The sequence below is a fragment of the Notolepis coatsorum genome, assembly GCF_963971535.1.
Source record: "Notolepis coatsorum genome assembly, chromosome: 9".
Lineage (NCBI taxonomy): Eukaryota > Metazoa > Chordata > Actinopteri > Aulopiformes > Paralepididae > Notolepis > Notolepis coatsorum.
In genome coordinates this window covers 94,873,047-94,900,028 of record NC_140173.1, presented here as the reverse complement: position 1 = coordinate 94,900,028, position 26,982 = coordinate 94,873,047, and the positions used below count along the sequence as shown (strand labels likewise).

General features: G+C 47.4%; 1 protein-coding gene across 1 annotated transcript in view; it reads left to right on the top strand.

The window, feature by feature from the left end:
• Window positions 1-5,643: 5,643 nt before the first annotated feature.
• LOC311234696 (nuclear factor erythroid 2-related factor 2-like) overlaps window positions 5,644-26,982 on the top strand; it is a gene marked incomplete at both ends in the record, with an annotated part of 45,804 nt that continues 24,465 nt past the window's right edge. The window contains 5 exons of the mRNA XM_084321938.1: window positions 5,644-5,760; window positions 9,311-9,451; window positions 9,595-9,681; window positions 15,729-15,796; window positions 15,914-16,028. Coding sequence (XP_084178064.1) covers window positions 5,644-5,760; window positions 9,311-9,451; window positions 9,595-9,681; window positions 15,729-15,796; window positions 15,914-16,028 — 528 coding nt within the window. The remainder of the gene's footprint in view (window positions 5,761-9,310; window positions 9,452-9,594; window positions 9,682-15,728; window positions 15,797-15,913; window positions 16,029-26,982) is intronic.

Below are 26,982 nucleotides of genomic sequence, written 5' to 3'. Positions count from 1 at the left end.
CTCAGGGACAATCATATTTAATCTATTTAGATAGAGTATGTATGTATTATTTACAGATAATTGAAGGTACCTCAAAACATGAAACCAAGCCATGTCACACATCGTGTGTGTGTGTGTGTGTGTGTGTGTGTGTGTGTGTGTGTGTGTGTGTGTGTTACTTGAACAATTGTCACTGTGCTCCAAAATTTCTGTGTGCTCCTAAATTTGTATTTAGATTTTATTTATTAACATTTTATTTAGGAGCACATGTGCTCCTTGGGAAAAAGGTTAGCGTAGAGCCCTATATATGGAGACATTAACATTACGTTATCAAACATAGGGACGAAGACTGTAAAAAAAAGTGTCAACAATGTTTTATAATCTTTATGTTAATTTTCATTATAAAAATGTTGTGCCCCCGAAATACAAAAAAAGCCCCCGAAAATCAATTAAGGGGGGCAAAAAAAGCCCTTGCATTTTTTTTTTAACTTCTAACCCTGCCCTGATGTAAACAAGACGAAAGTCTTTCTCTGGTCTGCATCCCCTTAACAATTGTATGTATTGAGCTGTACTGTACTGTACCCATTCTGCAATCTGTTAATAAAGTTTTCAATCATTCAATCAAAGCGAGTGCATAGTCCTCGTATTCGGCACGGAATATGTCCCAGCTGACACTCCAGTCGCCTGTGAAGCTCATCGGGGAGGGGGGTGGAATATTAGCCGCCATGCTAGCTGACAATAGCCCAACGTTACTTGTCTCGGTCTCTGTAATGTTGTCTTCAGAACCGGAGTCCGACTGTGACATAGTCAGCTAATATGTACATACATGGACGTAAGTTCAACTACTTCTGACACCATGTTTGTGTGGATGTTTCTACGGCATGAATAACGACAGACACAAGTATCAAGTTCAGCGTCTGTAATCAAAGTGCTTCACATTCCTCTACATCCGGGGTATTCATGAAAACAACAAAAGCAAGCGATTGCCGATCGCCTCGATCTAACTAGACCCTGTAACAATGATTTTCCAAAATAATCTTGCGGTCTACTTAAAAGCAACCCACGATCTACCGGTCGATCATGGTCGACTGGTTGGGCACCACTGGCTTAGAGGAACACACCAACATTATGGGAAATGTGCTTACTGACTGAATCTCAGTCGTTAAAATAACCCAGGACGCCTATCGCAAAGAGTAGGGGGTTCCCCGACGTTCCTGGCCAAATTCCCAATCAGGTCTCTGATATCAAGGCCACCTAATCATCCCTTCCCCTTAATTGGCTGATATCAATCCCTGTCTCCTGAGCCATTCAGCCATTGTGTAGTGTGCTGTGTGCCTGGTGCCAGTACATGGCAGCCATTGAGCCTGCATAGCCCAAGGTTGGGTTCTACCAGTGGTGGTGAAGGAGGCAATTTCCACCCTACATTATGGGGAGCGCTTTCAGTGTCTAGAAAAGCGATATATAAATGTAATGAATTATTATTATTACTGTCTTCACTGTGTGTTCAGTAGAAAGCTATCCGGCTGCAAGCTAGACTAGCTTAGCACAAATGAATGGAAGCAGATACGGACCAGCTGGCCTAGCTGTTGGCCAAAGACACCTTTCACGGCACGACTATCGCCCTGTAGCTCTCACCTCCATAGCCATGAAGTGCTTTGAGAAGCTAGTGAAGGGCTACATCTGTTCCTCCCTCCCCAACACCTTGGACCCCCTGCAATTTGCATATCGCCCCAACAGGTCCACGGAGGACACCATAGCCCATGTGCTGCACACAGCAGCATCACACCTGGACAAGAGGCAGGCTATGTGAGAATGCTATTTATTGACTACAGCTCAGCATTCAATACCATAGTCATCCATCACTCTCAACACAGGTGCCCCCCAGGGCTGTTTTGCTGTTTTCTGAGCCCCCTCCTCTACTCGCTGTAAACACATGAAGCGGCACGGTGGTGTAGTGGTTAACACTGTCGCCTCACAGCAAGAAGGTCCAGGGTTCGATTCCCGCTTGGGGACCAGGTTTCCATGATGCCAGGTACCCAGGTGGGGTATCTCCCAGGCCTTTCTGTGTGGAGTTTGCATGTTTTCCCCGTGCTCGCAAGGGTTTCCCCCCGATAAGATAAACCCAATGGAAAAACATGCACAACAACAGATCGCTAACGCTGTGGTGTCCTTGACGAAGACGGACAGGAGCACTTGGATTGGTCTCCGGGGCGTGGCTCACGTTGACGCCCTATCTGCTCCCGGCTGCCCATGGGGGGAAGGACGACGGGGCAGAGACTCAATCGCATCGGCGACTGAGGAAAGACAATGCATGTGTGTGTGTGTATCCCGGTGTGTGTGTGCCGCTCCAATTGCATGTCCAGTTCGTTGCATGCCGAATAAAGACCCCCCCTAAAGAGGTCCTGCATTATACTGTGTGGCACAGCGAAACAGCAACACAAGTATCAAGTTTGCTGACGACACAGTTGTGGTGGGCCTAGGGCTGGGCGATATGACGATATTATATAAATATCGGGTACAGTTCATTAACGATACACTTTTTTAACGTATCGTGGATATCGTGATGTTTTGCCCAAGAGGATTGTGTCGCGTCAATCTGGTCCACCCCGTTCAAACTTTTGAACAACGCCGCTCCCACACACACACTACTGCATCAAAGTTAGTACTTATGATTAACAAAGGCATTCGTTTTGTGGCATCAACATTATATAGTTACACGTTATATAGTTACACATCAGCGTATTTACCCAAACATAGCAACGTCCGATGACGACATAGATAGCAAGCGTTACTGTTCATATCTCAGTCCGTGCCGAGTTGTGCGTGCCCATTCTGCGGTCTGTTAATAAAGTTTTCAATCAGACAGATGTATGGAAAGGCTTTTATTATAACATTTGTTGCAGTAAAATCATTATGCCTCATTGTCATGCTGCGGTGCGCTAGTAATCACTCGTCGGCTGCGGTGAGCTGTTGTTGTTGTCGTTGAGCTGAGCTCTTGTTAAAATCAATGGAGGGCATTCAGGAATGTAAAAAAAGAATAGCGCTGCTTGCCGATTGGTGCTAAGAACAGCAGGGCGGGTACAAGCGGTGTGACGTAATTGGCAGACTCGACTGTCAATCAAAATTATTCTGTTGCCGGCTGAATGATTGAATGAATGAACGTTATTAACGATTGCAGAATGGGTACAATACAGTACAGCTCAATACAACAACAGTGGACTGACTGGAGGATGAAGACCAGAAAAAGACTTTCGGCTTTTTTACATAAGGGTCCTCCATTTTCAATTCATCAAAACATTTAGAGACATACAAATATACAGTAGTTTCATAAAAATGCTAAAATCCTATTGATTGATTGATTGATTTAAAACTTTATTAACATATTGCAGAATGGGTACAGTACAGCTCAATACATACAATTGTTAAGGGGATGCAGACCAGAGAAAGACTTTCGTCTTGTTTACATCAGGGTCCCCCATTTTCAATTCATCATATTTCATATCTAAATCATATAATATCTCATTGCTAAATATATGCAATATATAATCTAATAATCCAATAATCTAAATCTAATATATAATATAAAAATGCTAAATGCATGGGTATTTTATTTTGTCTTTAATGTTAGCTTGCAAACTCAATTACTGTCTTGGTAAGCCTCATAATGAATTGTTTGGGTAAAAAAAGAAAAACATCGTGATGCGTATCGTGTATCGCCGAAAGGTCAGAAAATATCGTGATATCATATTTAGGCCATATCGCCCAGCCCTAGGTGGGCCTGATCTATGCAAACGACGAGAGGGCCTACCTGGAAGAAGTAGAGAACCTGGTGCTGTGGTGCCGGGAGAACAGCCTCTCCCTGAATGTCAGCAAAACGAAAGAGATGATTGTGGACTTTGGCATGTCGGGGGCAGGGACTACAGCCCCCTCAGCATCGACAGCCCCCCTCAGCAGAGTCCACATATCCGAGGACTTGACATGGACCACACACATTGACAGTGTAGTGAAGAAGGCACGGCAGCGCCTCTACTTCCTTAGGCGCCTAAGGAAGTTCAAAGTGAGTCAGAAGATCCTTAAGAACTTCTACTCATGCACAATAGAGAGCATCCTGACTGGTAACACCTGACTGGTACTGTATCACCTCCTGGTTTGGGAATAGCACCGCACACAACAGCAGCAGACTACAGAGAGTGGCCCGTTCAGCCGAACGCACAATTGGAGGTGGGCTTTCCACTCTCCAGGACATTTATAACAAGCGTTGCAGGGCCAAGGCTAAGAGAATAACCAAAGACTCTAGTCACCCAAACAACTGCCTCTTTGAACTGCTGCGGTCAGGCAAGCGCTACCGGAGTCTCATGGCCAGTACCCCCCCCCCACCCATAACCCCCCCCCCCCCCCCCCCCCTCCAACCTGATTGATGTCTGTCTCCAGTCTTTTTTGTGCTATCATGCTGTCTTCCCTGTTCCCCCCATGGTCTCATGTTCCTTTTGTTTTGTTTCTTTGTTGTTTCTTTGTTTTTGTTTCTTTGCTTTTGTTTATTTGTTTGTACTCTTGCTCCCGACTATTGTCAGCGACTTCGGGTTATTGAGAAGCGCTATATAAATTAAATTAATTATTATTATTATTATTACAGAGAGACTCAGAAGGAGCTTCTATCCCCAGGCCATAAGGATGCTCAATGACTCTATGTAACAACCCATCATCTACACTCATTGCACACACATCCACATGCACACACTCACTTTGAAACAAACTCACCTTAACACTCACATTAGACACTTTAACACTACATTATATTTATCTATTTATCAAAGATTTGCACTACATTCATACCTCATTTGCACCTTACCTTAAAGTTTTGTACCTCATTGTCTGCATTGTACCTCACTGTTTACTAATCTTTACTCACTGTACTTAGATTGTACTTAGGTTGTACTTTAGATTGTATATTGTATTGTATATTGTATATTCCTCTTTTACTTTTTTACTTACTTGTTTACTGTATGAAGCACACTCTCGGGCTCATACAGAACCAATCATTTCACCATAAAGTACATGTATTTTATTGTGATAAATAATAAACAAACTTGAACTTGAGTTTTAAACCAGGCTAGTGGTCCGTATCGGCTTCCATTCATTTGTGCTAAGCTAGGCTAACTTGCAGCTCGATAGCTTTCTACTGAACACACAGTGAAGACAGTAATAATAATAAAATAATTCATTACATTTATATAGTGCTTTTCTAGACACTGAGAGTGCTCCCCACAATGTAGGGTGGAAATTGCCTCCTTCACCACCACTGGTAGCACCCAACCTTGGGCTACGCAGGCTCAATGGCTGCCATACACTGGCACCAGGCACACATCACACTACACAATGGCTGAATGGCTCAGGAGATAGGGAACACACATAGAGGAAATTGGTATCTATCTTCTTGTCTGACTCTGGAGAAGACGGTAAGTGCATTTCTCATAATGTTGACATGTTCCGTTAAAGCTTGAAAAGAACACAACCTTGATGTGAACATAGATAACAACTTCTCTGTGTTTCACCTTAGAAAATCACTGACTGATTGCTTTACTTTTCTGTGTGTCCCCTCAGAGTATGGTGTCTAGCCCCATGGAGCTGGCCTGTGTGTCCCCTCAGAGCATGGCGTCTAGCCACATGGAGCTGGTGGACATTCTGTGGAGACAGGATGTGGACCTGGGGGCAGGAAGAGAGGTGTTCGACCTCCCACTGAGACAGAAAGCAAACGACCTCAGGAGACAGAGAGAACAGGAAGAACTGGTATCTATCTATCTGTCTGTCTGTCTGTCTGTCTGTCTGTCTGTCTGTCTGTCTGTCTGTCTGTCTGTCTGTCTGTCTGTCTGTCTGTCTGTCTGTCTGTCTGTCTGTCTGTCTGTCTGTCTGTCTGTCCGTCCGTCCGTCCGTCCGTCCGTCCGTCCGTCCGTCCGTCCGTCCGTCCGTCCGTCCGTCCGTCCGTCCGTCCGTCCGTCCGTCCGTCCGTCCGTCCGTCCGTCCGTCCGTCCGTCCGTCCGTCCGTCCGTCCGTCCGTCCGTCCGTCCGTCCGTCCGTCCGTCCGTCCGTCCGTCCGTCCGTCCGCCCGTCCGTCCGCCCGTCCGTCCGCCCGTCCGTCCGCCCGTCCGCCCGCCCGCCCGCCCGCCACCAAGTCGACGGCCTGAGCATTGAACTGGCCCAACTCCCGGGAACTGTCCAAGGTGCTGATCCCCCAAGGTGCTGATCCCCCAAGGTGCTGATGACTTCTCAGACTTCCGCGAGACACTTTTCTACGCCAAGTTCACTGAAATCGATATAAAAGACCCTAGAATTGTCTGTATTCATCCTATACGTATGTTTCCCGACGGTACAACCTGCTGTATAAAAGCAATAATACACGAGGGAGCCGTGGGATGTCATGAATATTGCCACGCTGTGATGTGACGCGAGCTTTGCTCTCGTGCCTGCATGCGGGCGCATCACAGCCAAGGTAGGTACTGTATGTGTGTACAGTATGTACAGTATGTATGTACAGTATGTGTACAGTATGTATCCATGTATCCCCTCCAATGTATGTACAGTATGTATGCATGTATCCCCTCCAATGTATGTACAGTATGTATGCATTGTGATGAGCCTGGTGGTGTTGAGACTCATCACGGTTCAAAAACAAACAAATCAATAAGAATATTTATTGATTATAGGTAGTGATGTACCGATGTGAAAATTGTGGCCGATATCGATAACCGATATTAATATTGCTGTTCTGGCCGATACCGATATTTACTGATGTCGATATCTCTGTATAGAAAACACTTTTTTATGATAATCAAATAAAGAGCTATTTTCCAAAACGCATTTTTTTTTTTACCTTTGTAAGTTATTTTCAGAAATGACTGATATTTTGAAACTATGTAAGGCCAAAACATGTAAAAAGAAAAAAAATATTTTTTATTTTAATTTTTTAATATCGGCCCTATCTTGATATCGGACCGATACTGATGTGTAAAAAAACGGCCATATCGGCCGATATTATATCGGCGGCCGATATATCGTGCAATATATATCGTGCATATTTATAGGCAGAATATAGTTTGACGGGCAAAAAGAATCGTCGTAATACAGTCCGATTGTCAAAACACAAAACAGGCTCTCGTACAGAAAAAGGGATTGTTCAATACTCAGAGTAGTTGTCCAGTCCAGGGTCAGTACACAAGAGGGTTTCTCAGCCAGTCTAGGGTCCAGTACACAATGAAAACCTTCTCGCCTTCACCTCTCCTCTCACTACCTCTCACCTTACAAAACTACGAATATCTCAATCTCTCTCTCTATGTCACAACTCCAACCTCACCTCCACTCAACTCACCTCTCACTAACCTAGTGTATTTGTAGTGTGTGCGTGTGAGATGTGGGTGAACTAATCATTCACAGGTGTGTTCTATCAGTACTAATCAACTACCTAATTGTTTCCACTCCTTACGTGGCAGTAATATCTCCCGTCCTTCACATATCCATGAGAGGGGGGGTGATATCTGCCACAGCATGTATCCCTTATTTTCATTTGGAAAGGTCAGTAAGAGTTTAACTTGAAGCAAATAACTTTATTGTTGCAAAACCTTTTATTGTTAACTGTTAACTAACACTATATTTAATTTAATAAAAAAATATTTTTTGTCTAGCCGTACCTCAGACCTATTTTGTTCATGATGCTGTCATTTTAGGCCAAACTGTTGTGGACAGATTGAGACTATCCAGAGGATCCATCCATTCTTTCATCTCTCTCTCTCTCTGAGGCTGTTTCCACCTGACATTAAGATCTGATCTGGGTGATCCGATCACAAGTGTTCAGCTCTTAGTGTGTCTGTTCACACCTGGCATTAAGATCTGATCTGGGTGATCCGATGACAAGTGTTCAGCTCTTAGGTCGCTTTCACACAGGGGCTGTTTGGTCCGGATTATCGGACCAGAATTCGATAGTCCGGTTTTTCGGGTTTGTGTGAATGCGCGTCGAACTCGGTCCGCGGACCAAGCAGGCGAACTCTGGTCCGCCTGAAAACGTAGGTCTCGGTTCGCTTCATCGGAGCAAACACGAACCAAATATAGGAAGTGCTTAATTATTACCACTGCTCGCAGCATTCAATGCAAAACAAGCACACTGCATCTATCTATCTATCTATCTATCTATCTATCTATCTATCTATCTATCTATCTATCTATCTATCTATCTATCTATCTATCTATCTATCTATCTATCTATCTATCTATCTATCTATATATCTATCTATATATCTAACTGCATCTTGGGAAGAAGGAAGAAAAAACGCGGCTTATTATATTGTTATTATTATATATATATAACAACGTGGTGTACAAGTTGTTTAGCGAGAGGATGGTGGTAATCGGCTTCAATAGAACAACTCGCCTCTGCTGATCTGAGGGCTCGCAGTCCACACACAGACACACACACGCGCGCGTGCACACACGGGCTCGCAGCCACACACACATTTCCACTGTTCAATAGACAAGCGCCCTTTCCGACCGCGTGACATTGTTCAGATAGTTTGGTGTGCGCCTGACAGATTGCTATGTGAACGCAGGCGAATCAAATAACTTCACCACCAGAACCGCACCGAGTCCACCAAAACTATATGTGAAAGCGACCTAAGTGTGTCTGTTCACACCTGGCATTAAGATCTGATCTGGGTGATCCGATCACAAGTGTTCAGCTCTTAGTATGTCTGTTCACACCTGGCATTAAGATCTGATCTGGGTGATCGAATCACAAGTGTTCAGCTCTTAGTGTGTCTGTTCAGACCTGACATTAAGATCTGATCTGGGTGATCGAATCAAGTGTTCAGCTCTTAGTATGTCTGTTCACACCTGGCGGCATGGTGGTGTAGTGGTTAACACTGTCGCCTCACAGCTAGAAGGTCCTGGGTTTGATTCCCGCTTGGGGACCAGGTTTCCGCCTTGCCAGGTACCCAGGTGGGGTATCTCTCTCTGGCCTTTCTGTGTGGAGTTTGCATGTTCTCCCCGTGCTCGCAAGGGTTTCCCCTCCCAATGAGATAAACCCCCAATGGAAAACAACGAAGACGGACAGGAGCACTTGGATTGGTCCCCGGGTGCGGCCCACGCCGCAGCCCATGTCTGCTCCCGGCTGCCCTTGGGGGGAAGGACGACGGGATGGGAAAAGAGAGACATTTCATCGGCGACTCAGTGCATGTGTGTGTGTGTGTGTTCCTGTGTGTCACCCATCTTGCATGTGTGTGTGTTAATCTGCATGACAATTAAAGACTTCTGATCTGGGTGATTGATCATGTCCTTCTTTCTCCAGGAGCGCGTGCGTCTGATAAAACAGGAAGAGGAGGAGCTTCTGCTGCAGCTCCAATTGGACGAGGAGACTGGAGAGTTCCTGCCCCGCCTCCTCCCTAACACGCCCCCAATCACAATGGAGACTGAGTCTGAGAGCCAGCCGGTAGGTCCAGCCAGCTGTCAATCATTGTCATAGTTGAAAGGTCAGACTGAAATGAACCCCACACTTTCAACTAGCTAATTCTTGACGAGAAGTGATGATTACATTTATGTTATGATGATACTTGTGTGTGTTTGTCTGTCCAGGACCCCATATTTGATGAGTCATCCTTGTCATTTGCTGAGTGTATGAAACTGCTGGAGGATAGTTTTCCTCTCAGTGATGTCATCAAGGTGAGACAACTCCTCAGAACCACTTCCATTCAACCTCATCATCATCATCATCATCATCATCATCATTTAGTGCTAAAATATATAATGCTGGTTATTAATATGAAATGGCGCGACCCCGGTCAGTCGCCTTTGGTTTCGCTTTGCAACGATTGTGCACATTTTTAGCTATTATGTTTGTTTTTACTACTTTTTTTAATGAAAACTTCACTGGCGGGGACGTCATACGACCGGCAGACACTTATGGACCTAAACTCCGGACTCAAAGAGGAGTTTGGAGACACTTTATGCCTAGAATGGCCACGGAGATCAGGCGGGACAACAACGGCAACAAGGACAAAGGAACCGGCAGGAAGAGACACAGAGGGAAACGTGGAGGAATAAGGCTGAGGTTAAAAAGATCTGCTTACCGCCCAGCAATTCCATCCATCTTTCTGGCGAATGCACGTTCGTTGGAGGGGAGGATGGACGACCTGAGAGCGAGGGTCCGTTTCCAACGAGAGGTGAGAGACGCTAACATCATGTGTTTTACGGAAACATGGCTCAAGCCAGCGACTCCGGACCATAGCGTCTCTCCCTCGGACTCCTTCACCGTCTTCCGAGCGGATCGCACGGCAGCCTCCGGCAAGAGCATCGGCGGGGGTGTCTGTCTCCTCACGAACAATGGCTGGGTAAATCCCAAGGAGGTGCGGATACTCTCCCGCTCATGCTCCCCGGACATGGAACATCTCTCAATTCTATGCCGTCCTTTCCACCTTCCCCGTGAGTTTACTGCGGTCATCATGACTGCTGTATATATCCCTCCACAAGCGAACACCGTCAGAGCCCTGGCAGAGCTACAAGATCATCTCAACAAACATCAGATTAAACATCCGGACGCAGCGATGATCGTCGCTGGTGATTTCAACCAGGCCAATTTGAAAAAAGTGATGCCGTCCTTTTTTCAACACATCGCCTGCTCCACAAGGGGGGTAAACACACTCGACCACTGCTACACCCCGTTCAGAGCCGGCTACAAGGCTGTAGCGGCTCCACCATTGACGGGGGCTACAAGCTCATCCGACCACGACGCCATTATCCTCTACCCCGCATACAAACAAAGATCACGTGACGCCGTCGTGTCACGTGAGACAAAAAAATGGAACGACCAATCAGAGGCCATGCTTCAGGCCGCTCTCGAGGACGTAGACTGGGGGATGTTTCAAGGAACCGCCAGTGACGTCAGCGAGTTCGCGGACACCGTTGTGAGCTTAATTACAACACTCGCTGACAGTATTGTCCCCACGAAAAAGGTGCAGGTCTTCCCAAACCAGAAACCGTGGGTGGACAGTACTATCGGAGCAGCTCTGAACTCTCGCACCACTGCCTACAACCTGGGCAGAGAGTCAGGAAACATGGAGGAGTACAAGGCTACAGTCTATACTCTGCGCAAGGCTGTAAAACTTGCAAAACGGACATATGCTGACCAACTGGAGACACAAATGGCACAAAACGACACAAGAGGCTTATGGCGGGGACTGAGGACAATAACTGACTACAAAGTCAGCGCCCCCTCAATGGGGAGCGACGACGCCTCTCTCGCGGACAAACTCAACTCTTTCTACGCTCGGTTTGGGGTAGACAGTGGCGCCGCTAGCTCAACGGCTAGTGACGTCACTGGTGCGCCGGCTGTTGTGGAGGGGGGGCAACCGCGGGGGGGCGGGGACGCTCTCGTTGTCAGAACACAGTGTGAGAAGAGCATTTATGCAGCTGAACACCAGAAAAGCTGCTGGCCCAGATGGTATAACAGGACGCATAGTTAAGTCCTGTGCCAACCAGCTAGTCCCTGTGTTCACCGCCATATTTAATCAATCCCTGGTGGAGTCAGTGGTCCCTGCCTGCTTCAAGATGTCTACCATCATCCCTGTACCAAAGAAACCCTCCCCAACATGTCTCAATGACTACAGACCAGTGGCACTCACCTCTGTGGCCATGAAATGTTTCGAGAGGCTGGTCAAGGATCACATTTGTGCCTCCCTCCCCAGTGATATGGACCCCATGCAATTTGCATACAGGCCAAACAGGTCCACTGACGATGCGGTCTCCCAAGTACTGCACAGCACCCTCTCTCACCTTGACCACCAGAAGGGGGGCTATGTGAGACTGTTGTTCATTGACTATAGCTCAGCGTTCAACACCATAGTCCCCACCAGACTGGTGGACAAGCTGATCGAGCTGGGTCTGAGCTCCGCTCTGAGCGCCTGGATACTGGACTTTCTGAGCGAAAGGCCCCAGGCGGTCAGGGTGGGGGGTCAGACCTCCAACACCATCACCCTGAGCATCGGGTCCCCCCAGGGCTGTGTTCTGAGCCCCCTGCTGTACTCACTTTACACACACGACTGTGTGGCCAAGTTCAGCTCCAACTCCATAGTGAAGTTTGCAGACGACACAGTGGTGGTGGGGCTGATCTCGGACAACGACGAGAAGGCCTACCGGGAGGAGGTTGAGGTACTGGAACGCTGGTGCCAGGACAACAGCCTGCTCCTGAACATTGGTAAAACCAAGGAGCTGATCGTCGATTATAGGAGAGGACAGCAGGACTGCCACTGAGGATAAACGGGGCTACCGTGGACAGGGTGAGCAGCTTTAAGTACCTGGGGGTCCACATCTCAGAGGATCTGACATGGTCAACACACATAGACTCAGTCGTAAAAAAGGCGAAGCAGCGCCTCTACCACCTGAGACAGTTAAGGAAGTTCAGAGTATCTGGGAAGATACTCCAGTCCTTCTACTCCGGAGCTGTAGAGAGCATCTTGACTGGAAACATCATTGCCTGGTATGGAAACAGCACGGCACAGGACAAGAAGGCCCTACAGAGAGTGGTGCGCTCAGCCGAGCGTACCTCGGGTATTGCACTACCACCCCTGCAGGTTCTATACAACAAGAGGTGCAAATCCAGAGCCTGCAGAATAATGAAAGACCCACACCACCCCAACAACAGCCTGTTCATGCTGCTGAAGTCAGGCAGACGCCTGCGAACCCCAGCTACTAGGACAGAGAGGCTTCGGCTCAGCTTCTTCCCCCAGGCCATCAGAGCCTTGAACACTGAACTCTCCACACACAAGCACACATGAGCACACACACGACACACACACTGTACACGCCAGCGTTTCCGTTAGCCGGTAATTACCGGTATTTGACCGGCAAAATCTGTTGAAGTCCGACATATTTAATCTCTCCGGTCATAGTGTCCGGTGAAAATAGTTCCCTCTGGGCACAGTTTGATTATTTGAATTGTATTTGGATGGGCTGGAGTTGGGTGGCCTATGCGATGAACGAAACAATCATTGCGTTTGTTGTCGTTGCTTCGCCAAGCAGCCGGTCTGGTAATGACGACGCTGTGTCAGCGAGAGCTTGCTGCTGGATTTGCGGAAGGCATGCAGCTGCAGACCCACAGAACCCACCAGCTTTGCTGGCACAGTGCGGTCCCCAGACCTGGAAAGCTGCTCTGCGGGTCTGCAGCTGGATGCTTCTTGCAAACTAACTGCGGCCGGCTCGCGCTGACAACAGCTTTCATTGTTGGACCGGCTGCTTGGTGGAGCAACGATGAAACGAATGTAATGAATCGTTCGTCGCATGGGCTATTTAATTTTGGCCTGTTTTGGTACGGTTCGGGTGGTCAAGTTGTGCTTGGAGGGAGTTGTTTTCACCGGACATTATGACCAGCACCAAGTCGTTGGGAGGTGGAGATATACATCACGCAAACCCACGATAATGTTGCCGTCTCTCTCTGCCAAATTTCTCAGTTCTTCGCTTGATATAATTAATACAAATGTCCAATATAACGGAATTCGTTAGCTCATAAAAATGTGATTATAACAGACTGCTGTTTAGTGTCGGACCGACTGCCCACATACGCGGTCTATTTTATTTCAAGTCAGCAGCAGCACGGAGTATCGAGGGACTTATTTTATTTGGAATATATTAATGACTGTATATACGCAAAAGTAGCCTAGTTTTAAGTAATGATATTATAAATCTACATGCCTTGAGGATGACATTCTTTATATAGCCTGCCTATCAATTGTTTTAAAGCTCAATAAACTATGACCGGAATTAATCTCATTTGTCCGGTAGATTGAAATCTTGCAGGTCACGGAGACCGGCAACAATTTTTTCTAACGGAAACCCTGGTACACGCTCACACACTAGCAGCCACTTTAACATGAGCAAGCACACACTCATGCTGCACATGCCCACACTTATGGCCACGAAGGAAAGGTCACTTTAAAAATAGTATAGTATAACCTGAGATTGTATAAAATAGCAATGTACAGAAAGACCCAGTGCCTCATCCGTAGCTAACAGTGTATGCACTAACACAGGACCTAGCATGTCCTCCATGCTCTGTAAATAACTTATGTACAAATACCGATATGCCCTACTATGTTACTGTTGTTGCACAATGTTGTTTATTGGATTCTATTATATGTTGTTACTACTGTATTGCACATCGTTGCGGGCAAGACCACCCGCATTTCATTGTATACTTGTATGCCGTGACAAATAAAACTCTTGACTTGACTTGAATAACCTAATGCTAAATAGATTTATCATGTTGGTTATTAATAACACAATGCTACATATATTTATAGTGCTGGTTATTATTAATTTAATGTTAAATATATTTATAATGCTGGTTAATAATAACTTACCATTTAGACTCAACCATTGAATTACGTGCTTTGGATTTGCAATTTCGCCCCTTTTGCCGATAAGCTCTCCATCTATCTGTCATCATTCTGATGGATTCAGACCACAGACTTGTCAGCTGGACCAGGACTGAGAGAAGTGTGTTGCTCTGCTCACTGGAGTTGGCTGCAGTTCTCTGTGCAACAGACAAAGATTCACCTCAAAAGCTGAATACATGCCTGTGTGTCTCTGACAGTAACTCTGAACGGACCCTGAAAGACACATTCTGAGGTTGAGAATCCTGTTGGATTTCATTGCAGCCAGGAGCTGCAGCTCCAGCAACTCAGAACAACACTAATCAGTCCAGTTGATGAGACAAAAACACAACTCACTCATCAGTGTCCAGTTGATGAGCAGTATGATGCATTTAGGGGGAAAGGTTCTTGGTAGAAAATTACCGGAGTGATTATTTAAGTAAACAAGTTTTTAGCATTGTAAACAGCTACGGTAATGTATATTTACATTTAGTCATTTAGCTGATGCGTTTATCTAAAGCGACTTACGAAGCGAAGGGTACAACTCTGGCAGCTAAGGGTCAGTAATATTGTTCGTCAAACAGTGTTGAACTTTAGTGCTACAGTCTTCAGTGCATATTAGCACAGTAGGTAATAATATAGGCAACGTAGATTCCTTAGTAGCAGAGTGCATACTACACTTGAAATGAAAGTAGACAAAAAGCAGAAAAACAAACATTTATATCTCTGTTTCAGACCCCAGAGGAGCCTCCCTCCTCAACTCCTCCCCCTCCTCCTCCTCCTCCCACAGGCCCTACTCATAGTCCAGATATGACAAGCTCAATCCAGGACCAACCGACTTCAATTCTGCTTTTAAGCCCCGTCCCTGGGAGGATAAACCACACACACATACAGATAAGCCCCGCCCTTGGCAATATAAGCCCCGCCCCATCCATTATTAGTCCAGTCAATGTGATGTTAAGCCCAGCTGACTCTATTCTAAACCCAACTCCCACTCCAGCTGCAGGAATAAGCTTAGCTTCAGTGGTAAGCGTCGCCCCGCTAACTGTTAGCCCAGCTGCAGCTCTTAGAATAAGCTTAGGAGTTAGCATAGCTCCAGTTTCATCCCCGCTAACTGTTAGCCCAGCTGCAGCTCTAAGAATAGGCTTAGGGGTTAGCATAGCTCCAGTTTCAGCCCCAGCTAACTCAGCTCTGGCGATGCTAATCAGCCCAGGGCAGGCTAGTTTAGCGCCAGCTCTAGTTCCACTGACAGTTATTCCTGCTAGCATATCACAGATTAGCCCGGCTACAACCACGGCCCGGGCCCTGTCTCAAACCCCCTCAGGCCTTTCCCCGCCCCCCCAGCAGCACTCCCCGGTCAGCTTCAACCCCATGCTGTCGGCCCTGCTGGCTCCTCAGAGAGTGGCTAACAGGTCCGGAGCCCGACAACCTCCCCTGAGCTCATCTCGCAGAACCCCAACCCTAACTACACTCCGACTGCCCCTGGCCCCTGCCCCTCTGCCCCCGGCCCTCGCCTCTCTGCCCCCCAGGCCCCTCAGGCCCCTCCACACCCCCCCGGCCCCCCAGCCGTCTCCTGCCCCCTGCAGCAGCAGTCCAGAGGATGTAGACGCTCTGATGGACCTGCTGTCTTTACCTGAGCTTCAGGTGAGGAACACACACACACGCACGCACACACACACACACACACACACACACACACACACACACACACACACACACACACACACACACACACACACACACACACACACACACACACACACACACACACACACACACACACAGTCTCATCAGAACATGTAAATAAAGTATTGATCGACCACAGGAAAAAAGGTACATAATATGTGTTATATTACAGCCATAAGTAATATATTGTATTGTAATGGCAAAAGTCCAAAACGAACAACGCAACCAGGAGTTGAACCAACAATCCTTGCAATCGTAGGTGAGTGCTCTCTCCACTATCTAACTATGATTATAGTTTTAACATTCACTTAAAGGTTATGGTTAAGACATACGGTTATGGATAAGACATAAGGTTATGGTTAAGACATACGGTTATGGTTAAGACATATGGTTAGGGTTAAGACATAAGGTTATAGTTAAGACATAAGGGTTAAGACATAAGGTTATGGTTAAGACATACGGTTATGGTTCTTCTTGTCGTGTCCACAAGACAGTCAATTACAAGGCTTGGCTAGATGTGGTTCAACCACAGCTGAACACATTGCTGTCCCTTCTCATTGAACTCTGCCAAGTCCGATGCTGTGCATGGTTATGGTTAAGACATAAGGTTAGGGTTAAGACATAAGGTTAAGACATACGGTTATGGTTAAGACATAAGGTTAAGACATAAGGTTATGGTTAAGACATAAGTTTAGGGTTAAGACATAAGGTTATGGTTAAGACATAAGGTTAAGACACAAGGTTAGGGTTAAGACATAAGATTAAGACATACAGTTAAGACATAATGTTATGGTTAAGACATACGGTTATGGTTAAGACATAATGTTAAGACATAATGTTAAGACATAAGGTTAAGACATAAGGTGAATGAATGAATGAATGAATGAATGAATGAATGAATGAATGAATGAATGAATGAAAAACTTTATTTAACAGATTGCAGAATGGGTACAATACAGTACGGCTCAATACACACAATTGTTAAGGGGATGCAGACCTGAGAAAGACGTTTGTCTTGTTTCCATCAGGGTCCCCCATTTTCAATTCATATAGACATTTATGACATACACAACATACATGACATTTATGGCATAGGGACATATAGGTATTTGGTACTGATACATTTGTGACATAAACGGTATTCAAATATACAGTACTGTTACCCCTAGATCCTGACAGAGTATATACATATGATGGGGAGGGGACTGTACATTAGGAGGGGGTGGGTGGGTGGGATAGAAATATACATACGGCGGGGAGGGAGAGGTTATGGTTAAGACATACGGTTATGGTTAAGACATAAGGTTAAGACATAAGGTTATGGTTAAGACATAAGGTTAAGACATAAGGTTATGGTTAAGACATATGGTTATTGTAACTGAGGGGTACAATTCCCTGACTGTATTACTAGATATGATACTTACTACCACTACCTTTGTACTTAATATTCGGCCACCCAGTACACGGCATAAATATATTATGATGAACACTGTCACGTAGATGAAACGGATCCAACACAAATGTACGAATTAGAAATAGGTCTTTATTTCTACACAGCGATGGTGTGTAGAGCAAGCACTTAATCAAATCAATCACATTTATGAATGGAATTAGTATGCACTTTTATGGCAAGAGTATTCGTCGGTATATCAATAGAGAATGTCCAATCTCTGAAGGCGCAGGTGGTACATATACGACCTGGAATAGTTTAAGGAATAACAGCAATGATACTTTAATGATTATATACTGGACACACTAGGGGGGGTTAATCCGGTCGCTTGTAAGCCGACAGGAGTAGGAAGGGGGGGGGGGGGGTAGAATCCGGCTGCCTCATCCGGCCAAGGGTATCCCAGGTGAACCCACTGTAGTGCCGTTCAATGCGCCGGCGATCCTTGGACCACAGATGAAAGCAGGTGGACTCTTTGTGGGCCGGCTCTCTCCGGTCCACGGGGGAGAGACGTGAAGCGACCTCGTCTTGCAGAGCGTCTCCTCACCTTGCGTCCTCTCCAGGGGGGGGGGTTCCAACACACGGCAGTGTCGGGGGTCTTTATCCATGGAATAATCAAAGTATACAAAGCATAATCCGTGCCTGGGAAGGCGGGCTGTCGTCGGTAGAATAATCCGGTATACAGGTCCACTCGCTCGTCGGCTCTGGGGCTCCTCGGGTGCAGCTTCACGTGGGGTCAACCACCCTGGATAAGCAGCCAGTTCTCTGCCCGAAACGATGGGGTACTGACTACGGTAGTATTCTCACCGCACAAAGCACTATATATTAACAGACTATTATTAGCTTAATAGACTACGTCCAACTCGACGATATAGTTCCAAATATGACTATTCAAATATTAATATACACGATGTCTCAATACCGATGGTAGGCGAACTTGGCCTTACTCCCACACGTGGCGTCGCGGGGAGGCTTTACGTCTGTGACTCTATTGGAGGGTAAGAAACTGGACTGAAAAGGAAGTCCTACTTTAGTAGCGCAGTATATATACGCACTATGAACAAATAGTCCCATTAGTGGTGCGGTAGTCAGATTCCTACGCGGAACTAGGACTTGTTCGTACATGTGGAGCGGTACATTTGAACTGGGTCTGAGGGGTATGGCAGCCTGGCACCAAGGTCTCGACCAATAGTAGAATGGAGACTATTATGGGATGTTCAGTAGGCTAGAATGGATATTCAATGCATATTGTACAAGGAATATACAAGGGATATCAGGGAATATTAGAGAATATACAAATACAATTAAATATATATATATAAATAAATATATATATTCGGTTTAATCTGGCCCTTCACAACAGCCACCCCCTGATTGGTCCCAGACCTAATCAGTTAAACAGAGACAGATTAATCGCGTTGTCTATTTACACATAAGGGTTTGCTGTAGGGGTCAGTCAACTTCACAAAGTCATAGGGTTATAGGGTCATGGTCATCATCGATTGTGTCTGGGAGTCGAGGCAGTTCTATGAGCCTCGCCACGGGACGGGTGTAAGTGCGACCCTGGACGAGCACTTCAGCTGCTCGGACCTTGCCGTCGGCACCGGTGATCACTTTGCTTACACGGCCGGCCGGCCACATAGCTCTGGGCAGTGATTGATCAATAATCATGACGACTGTTCCTTCTGTCAAATTGTCTCTCTGGGCTCGCTGCAGTAGAAGCAATTCTGCTTCCTCGTAGTTAGCTGCTGACATATCAGCGGGGGACTTGCACTCCGGGTGGTACCGCAGGAATGTTCTTTGTTGTGCACTCTCTATGGACGTGCAATCGTCTATGTTAGGGTCGGTGGAGGCTACGGTGCTCAATCCACAGAACACAGGCTTCTTATTTTCCACCTCCTCTGGACTTGCTTCCCTCGGGATAGGCATGGGCCACTGTCCTTCCGGGAGTCTTAGGAATGCGGGGCCGTCACTGTAAGCATTGTGACGGGTGAGGTCATCCAGGGGCATCCCCCGGGTGATGACGTCAGCTGGGTTCTGTTTTGTATCAACGTAGCGCCACTCTGTTTCTCCGGTTAACTCTTCGGTTAAGTCTTGAATCTCGGTGACTCTGACTCCCACGAAGACTTTGTACTTGCATGAGTCCGATTTGATCCAGGCGAGTACCGTCGTGGAATCTGACCACAGGATTGTTCTAGACACCGGTATGGTGAGCTCACGTTGGATGAGCGTGGCTAGGTGCGCTCCGGCTAGGGCTGCGCAGAGCTCTAGACGTGGGATAGATTGTTGCTTGCGTGGGGCTATTCTCGAGCGGGCGAGGACAAATGCTGTGTAGATCTCTCCCCCCCTCTCTTGGGCCCGCAAGTAGGCTACTGATCCGTATGCGACCTCTGAGGCGTCACTGAAGACGTGTAAGTCCATTTTACATGTCTCTGGCCTCACCGTGGGTGGGAAGTAGCTTCGGCGCATATTAACGCCTGGGAGTGAGTGGAGCTCCATCTCCCACTCTCTCCAGGTGGATGCAAGGTGTGCGGGAATGGGGTCGTCCCAGCCCTGGTCCTTGTCCCACAATGCTCGTACAATCATTTTTGCCCTGGTGGTGTACGGTAGAATACATCCTAGCGGGTCATATTGTCGGGCGAGTGTTGTGTACACACTCCGTCTGGTGGTCGGCGCCGCCGCCGGCCTTCCCTGCTCCGTAGTCAGGGGCTTGTGTCTGTAGTGAAGCGAATCTGTTTTGAATCGCCACACCAATCCCAGGGTCATCTCCTGGGCTTCTCCCGGGATTGTAGCCATCCAGGTCTCGCTGCTGGCTGCCTTGTCCTCGGAGGAGAGGCTGCGCAGTACTTGCGGATCGCTGCTGGCCCACTGCCTGAGATCAAAGCCGCCTTTGATCAATGAGGCGCGGAGTTTAATCAGGAGAGCCTCGGCTTCTTCCTGGGTTGAAAGGCTTTGTAGACAGTTGTCTACGTAGAAGCTGTTCTTTACGCTGTGTCGGACCTCTTCGTCCGCTGCTGGGTCCTCTGCTACATGTTTCTGTAGTGCAAATGTAGCACAGCAGGGGCTGCACGTCGTTCCGAAGGGGAGGACTTCCCATTGGTAGATGGCTGGGTGCTCATCTCCTGGCTTCTCTCTCCATAGGAACCGTAACAGGGGCTTGTCCGCCTCTACTAATCTCACCTGCAGGAACATTCCTTTAATGTCCCCGCTGATGGCCACCTTTTCCTGGCGGAAGCGGAGTAGAACGCCGAGTAGGGAGGGGCCGAGTGTGGGACCGGGCAGTAACTCTTTATTCAGATTTTGGGATCCGATCTGGTAGCTGCAGTTAAATACTATGCGGTCTTTACCGTTGTGATGGACCTTGTGGTGAGGCACGTACCACGATTCAGTGGTCTGGTCAGCCTCTTTAATGTCCATCTTTGTGACGTGTCCCGCTGTGATGAGCTTCTCAATCTCAGCGCGGTATACACTCTCTTGGGCGGGGTTCTTGGCTAAGCGCCGCTCCGTGTTCAGCAGGTACCGTTCTGTGGCGTCTGTCTTGGCGTGGAAAGTAGGCATTCCTTCTCGCCGCAGGAGTGGCGTGGCGTATCTCAACACGCCGTTGACCGGGACTCTCTTGGTCCCTGTCTCGAGGAGGTGAATGGCGTAAATGTCATCTTTAGAGCGAATGTCTTTCTTTCCGTTCTTAAAGGGCATTTGTTCCAAGGTCCATAGCCGCTCTACGTGTTGCAGGAGTGCGGTTTCTCCCTCTGTGACTCGGGAGTGGAGACATCTAGTGGCTGTACTTCGGTTGAGAGATTTGGCGAGCGGGCCTTGGAGAGTCCATCCCAAACGGGTCTCGACTGCTGCAGGACAGCCTCGGGGTCCGGTATGAACCCGGTCTATCGGGACAATGAGGTCTGCATGGTCGGAGCCTATCAACAGGGTCGGCATAGCATTGTCTATGAGCGGGATCGGTAACTTGCGCAGATGTGCATATTTCTCCATCAGCTTGGCGACGGGGTATGTGTACCGCGACAGTCCTATTTCTTGGCTGGTGAAAGCGTCTGTAATCTGGTACCGTCGCTCAGGCTGGCCGCTTGCTGCGATAGAGAATGAGACATTCTCGCCCTTTATCGTCTTCAAATCTCGTCTTATTGTCCGAATTGTCATTTGGGTTTCGCTTCCCCGCAGCCCTAGCTGGGCCGCAGCGGAGGCGAGCAGCAGGGTCTTCTCTGACCCGTCATCGAGGACGGCGTAAGTGTCCAGGACTTTATTCTGGTAGCTTAGTGTCACACGCACTACTTTTAGGAGTACTCGGGCTCCACTGCTGCTGGCGGGATCGATGTACATGACGCTCGCTTTGCTGCTGGATGGTGCGGGTGAAGGGCGCCGTCTGTTACTGTCGTGAAGTATGTCCAGATGGGCTCCATCGCACTTGGTGCACCTTTTCTTTAAGCGGCATTCGGCTGCCATGTGTGAGCGCGCACAGCGAAAACAGCGCTTGTTGGACTTTATCCATTGACTTGCTTCCTCCGCGTTCAGCTTGGGGAAGGAGTCACATTGCGCTAGCCAGTGTTCTTTCTCACAGTAGGGGCACACTATCTTCCACTTCTCCGTTCTGGAGGGGGTACTGTGGCTCCTGCTGCTCGGTACTGACTCTGATTGGTGCATCACAGTCACCGATCTTCTTCCATCATTTAGTCGTCTGGTTCCTTCTCTGGAGCCAGGGGTGCTCCGTCCGAATGTATCTAGCCGTAGGCTGCTGACTTCTCTCGCCAGGAAGTCTGCTAGATCGAGGAGGTTCGGTTCGGGGCCATTCGGGTCTCGGTGGTCCCTCTGTCGCCTAAAACGCTCCTGTCGAGCGGGCGGCAGCTTCTCCAAGATCCTTTCCACATTTGAGTTGGCGTAAAGTTCATGCCTCCCCTTCTCTCTCTGCGCTCCCAACATCCCTACCAGGGACTGCACTCTGATGGACAGGTCGTCCAGTGCTCGATTGTCTATTGCTGGGGGTAAGCGGTCGATGTGTCGGATCTCCTGGATCACGTAATCCCATATGCGCCCATACCTCTGGTCCAATGCTACCAGCGCTGCTGTGTATGGGGTGGTGGAAGTCGCGTAGGCGAGCGCTATATTATGTGCGCGGGGCACCTTTAAGTGCTTCAGTAGGATGGCGTATTTATGGCGTTCATCCAATACATCCACCAACATGGTCTCCAGACACATGCGGAGTTCCGTATACTGGGCCCGGTTCTCTTGGGTGAAGTCGGGTACCATAGGCGGGCCAATGTATGACGCTGACTGTGGATACATCGGCGAGCGTTGGGGGAGAGGCCTCCTAGGCGAGTCTCCTCCCGCTCCTTGGTATGGGCTGGTACCGGCAGTGTACCATGGCCCGCTTGTCCAGGTGCTGTTCCTCGGTGCGGGTCGTGCGTCGTGCTCACCCGTGTATAGAGTCGGGGGTCTGTAGCGCAGCTCCGCGGGAGTATAGCCTGGGCTGTACCGGACCTCCTGGTCCGGTAGAGTACTGTGCTGTCGTCGGGCGTGGTTCTCCTCCTCTTCCTCTTCGTCTTCAGTTAGGTCATCCAGTGCTTGTAGTCTCTGGTTTAGCCTCTCCACAGGATATGCTGCTCCTTCCCGGTTGCTAGGTCTCGCTTGGACCGGTGGGGGGAGGTGGTCTGTGGGGGGTATAGACCTCGTCTGTTGGTCAAGTTCAGGGTTGTTTACTCGGCTAGGGGATGCCGCCCTGGAGGTGTGTCTAGACGAGTTCCTGGAGCCTCTGGCGGAGGGAGAGGGTGTTGTCCGTCTGATCAGCTGTTCTATTAGTTGCGCTTGCTGTCTGTCGCGCTCTGCGTCCCGTAGAGCACCAGCAGCTGCTCGCTGGCTGTCTGCTCGGTCTCGGGCCACATTCTCTTCTCTCTGAATGCGTCTTAGTTCTAGACGTATATGCTCTTCTTCGCTCCGCTGCTGGATCTGCAGTCGGTCGCGTTCAGCAGCGGCGTTCAGGCTGATGAGGAAGGCCTGCTGTAGGGTCCTCTCTGCCTCGCTGGGAGAAGGCGGTTGTATAGGGGAGCCTTCCCTCGGGGTACTCCTTGCGGAGCCTTGGAGCTCTATCTCCACGGTGCTCTCCCCGTCTTCTTCCGTGCCGAGTTCTCTCTCGGTAGCGTTGTATTCCTCCCGGGACTCATCGGGGACTACTTCTTCAGTACTGGCGGGGTGTGAAGTCATGTCTGGTTCCCACTGGTCCCCACCGTGAACTTGGTCAGTTACATTAGAGCCCGTAGGGGCCTCTATGGTCGGGGTAGTCTGGGCGTTGGGGTTAGACATACTTTTACTTTCTAGTTTTACCGCGTTTACTGTTAGTAGAAGACTAGGTTGTTGACTGACAGCGTAGGCCTCTAAGTACTGAGGGAGCCGTCGTTCGCGCTGCGGGCGTTGGTTAGGAGGATCGTTTCGTGGAGTGTTCATCATAGGCCATTTCAATATTAATAACACTATATTAATATTACACTGATTACCCTCCGGCTCGAAGGACCAATTGTAACTGAGGGGTACAATTCCCTGACTGTATTACTAGATATGATACTTACTACCACTACCTTTGTACTTAATATTCGGCCACCCAGTACACGGCATAAATATATTATGATGAACACTGTCACGTAGATGAAACGGATCCAACACAAATGTACGAATTAGAAATAGGTCTTTATTTCTACACAGCGATGGTGTGTAGAGCAAGCACTTAATCAAATCAATCACATTTATGAATGGAATTAGTATGCACTTTTATGGCAAGAGTATTCGTCGGTATATCAATAGAGAATGTCCAATCTCTGAAGGCGCAGGTGGTACATATACAACCTGGAATAGTTTAAGGAATAACAGCAATGATACTTTAATGATTATATACTGGACACACTAGGGGGGGTTAATCCGGTCGCTTGTAAGCCGACAGGAGTAGGAAGGGGGGGGGGGGGGGTAGAATCCGGCTGCCTCATCCGGCCAAGGGTATCCCAGGTGAACCCACTGTAGTGCCGTTCAATGCGCCGGCGATCCTTGGACCACAGATGAAAGCAGGTGGACTCTTTGTGGGCCGGCTCTCTCCGGTCCACGGGGGAGAGACGTGAAGCGACCTCGTCTTGCAGAGCGTCTCCTCACCTTGCGTCCTCTCCAGGGGGGGGGGGGTTCCAACACACGGCAGTGTCGGGGGTCTTTATCCATGGAATAATCAAAGTATACAAAGCATAATCCGTGCCTGGGAAGGCGGGCTGTCGTCGGTAGAATAATCCGGTATACAGGTCCACTCGCTCGTCGGCTCTGGGGCTCCTCGGGTGCAGCTTCACGTGGGGTCAACCACCCTGGATAAGCAGCCAGTTCTCTGCCCGAAACGATGGGGTACTGACTACGGTAGTATTCTCACCGCACGAAGCACTATATATTAACAGACTATTATTAGCTTAATAGACTACGTCCAACTCGACGATATAGTGCCAAATATGACTATTCAAATATTAATATACACGATGTCTCAATACCGATGGTAGGCGAACTTGGCCTTACTCCCACACGTGGCGTCGCGGGGAGGCTTTACGTCTGTGACTCTATTGGAGGGTAAGAAACTGGACTGAAAAGGAAGTCCTACTTTAGTAGCGCAGTATATATACGCACTATGAACAAATAGTCCCATTAGTGGTGCGGTAGTCAGATTCCTACGCGGAACTAGGACTTGTTCGTACATGTGGAGCGGTACGTTTGAACTGGGTCTGAGGGGTATGGCAGCCTGGCACCAAGGTCTCGACCAATAGTAGAATGGAGACTATTATGGGATGTTCAGTAGGCTAGAATGGATATTCAATGCATATTGTACAAGGAATATACAAGGGATATCAGGGAATATTAGAGAATATACAAATACAATTAAATATATATATATAAATAAATATATATATTCGGTTTAATCTGGCCCTTCACAACAGTTATGGTTAAGATATAAGGTTATGGTTAATACATAAGGTTATGGTTAACCTCTTAAGCCCGGAGGCATCAACATTTTAGGCAACCAACTTGCATTCAGCGTTTCTCTGATTGGCCATGTGACCGCGGCAGCGCGGAAATAGGCTGCATTCTATTGCCATGCTCTGCGACAAACTCTAACCTTAACCAACTCCGAAACAATGCCTAAACTTAACCCTAACCTTAACCAACTCCGAAACAATGCCTAAACTTAACCCTAACCTTAACCAACTCCGAAACAATGCCTAAACTTAACCCTAACCTTAACCAACTCCGAAACAATGCCTAAACTTAACCCTAACCTTAACCAACTCCGAAACAATGCCTAAACTTAACCGGCGAAAGAATGCATGTAAAAAAAAAAGAAGAAAAACTGAAGGGATTCGAACTTGTCACCAACGCACCGCAGGTTCCACAGCAAGGCGGCGAACGAGTTGAGCTAACCGTCGATGTTAAAAGAGGGGGGATTACGGCTGCATAATGCCGCGGCAGAGCCGCGGGGGCGTGGCTAGGTGCAAGTTGGTTGCCTAACATGTTGACGCAGCCCGGAGTCCTATTTTTTTTTTTTATCTGCCTAAAATATAGGGCTGACCTTCGATTTTCTTTTTGGAATTCGAAGCTTCGGGCCGAGATTCAATTTTTTATTCGAAGCTTCCAAATAAAAAAAAATATTTTTTTAATAAAATATTTTTTTATTATTATTATAAACAAATAAATAAAAAAAATTATGTTGTGGGACTTGTACAGCACTTTGTTCAACTTTGTCAGTGCTGTAAAGTTTAAACCTTTTTAAATCTTAGACAAACAAAACACTTTGCTTTCATGAAATATTGTAAGCCGTCATTTGAGGCTTTATAAAAGCAGCACAATGAACACAAATATGTCAGTGCAGAGTCCGACCTCATCTTAAATAACAAACAGCATTGCTTGTTGTAATTAACAAAGAGAGGCAGAGTTGATTTAGCAAAAGAAAATATATATATTCATATTTTATTTCTTTTTTTTATAATCGAATTTTATTTTCATATTCGAATCCCATGCCCATCGAACGAAGCTTCGAAGTATTTAAGACAGCCCTACTAAAATACATACCTAAGTAAATGGAAGATTGCTCCACTTCTACAAGGTCCATGTTCTTGGTATCTAGGGAAATCTATAGACCTCAGTGAATGTATTCCCAGTGTCAGAAATATTGTGGCTATTACTAGGCTTGCTTAAATTGTGATGAAACAAAGGAGAATCAAATATTATTATAGAATATAGAATATGAGGCCTATAAATGACCTTATTATAGCCAACTTGCACACTATGGATCGGGCCAAATCTACTCTTTTCAATGGCAGAGTTCAATTTGTATTTAGTATCACCAGGCGTGCATGAAGAACAGAATGAAATCTACTGTATGTACAGTAGGTTTTTTATTCTTGCGACAGCTCCGCCATTTTAAACTGATTTCAAATCGGATGGTTG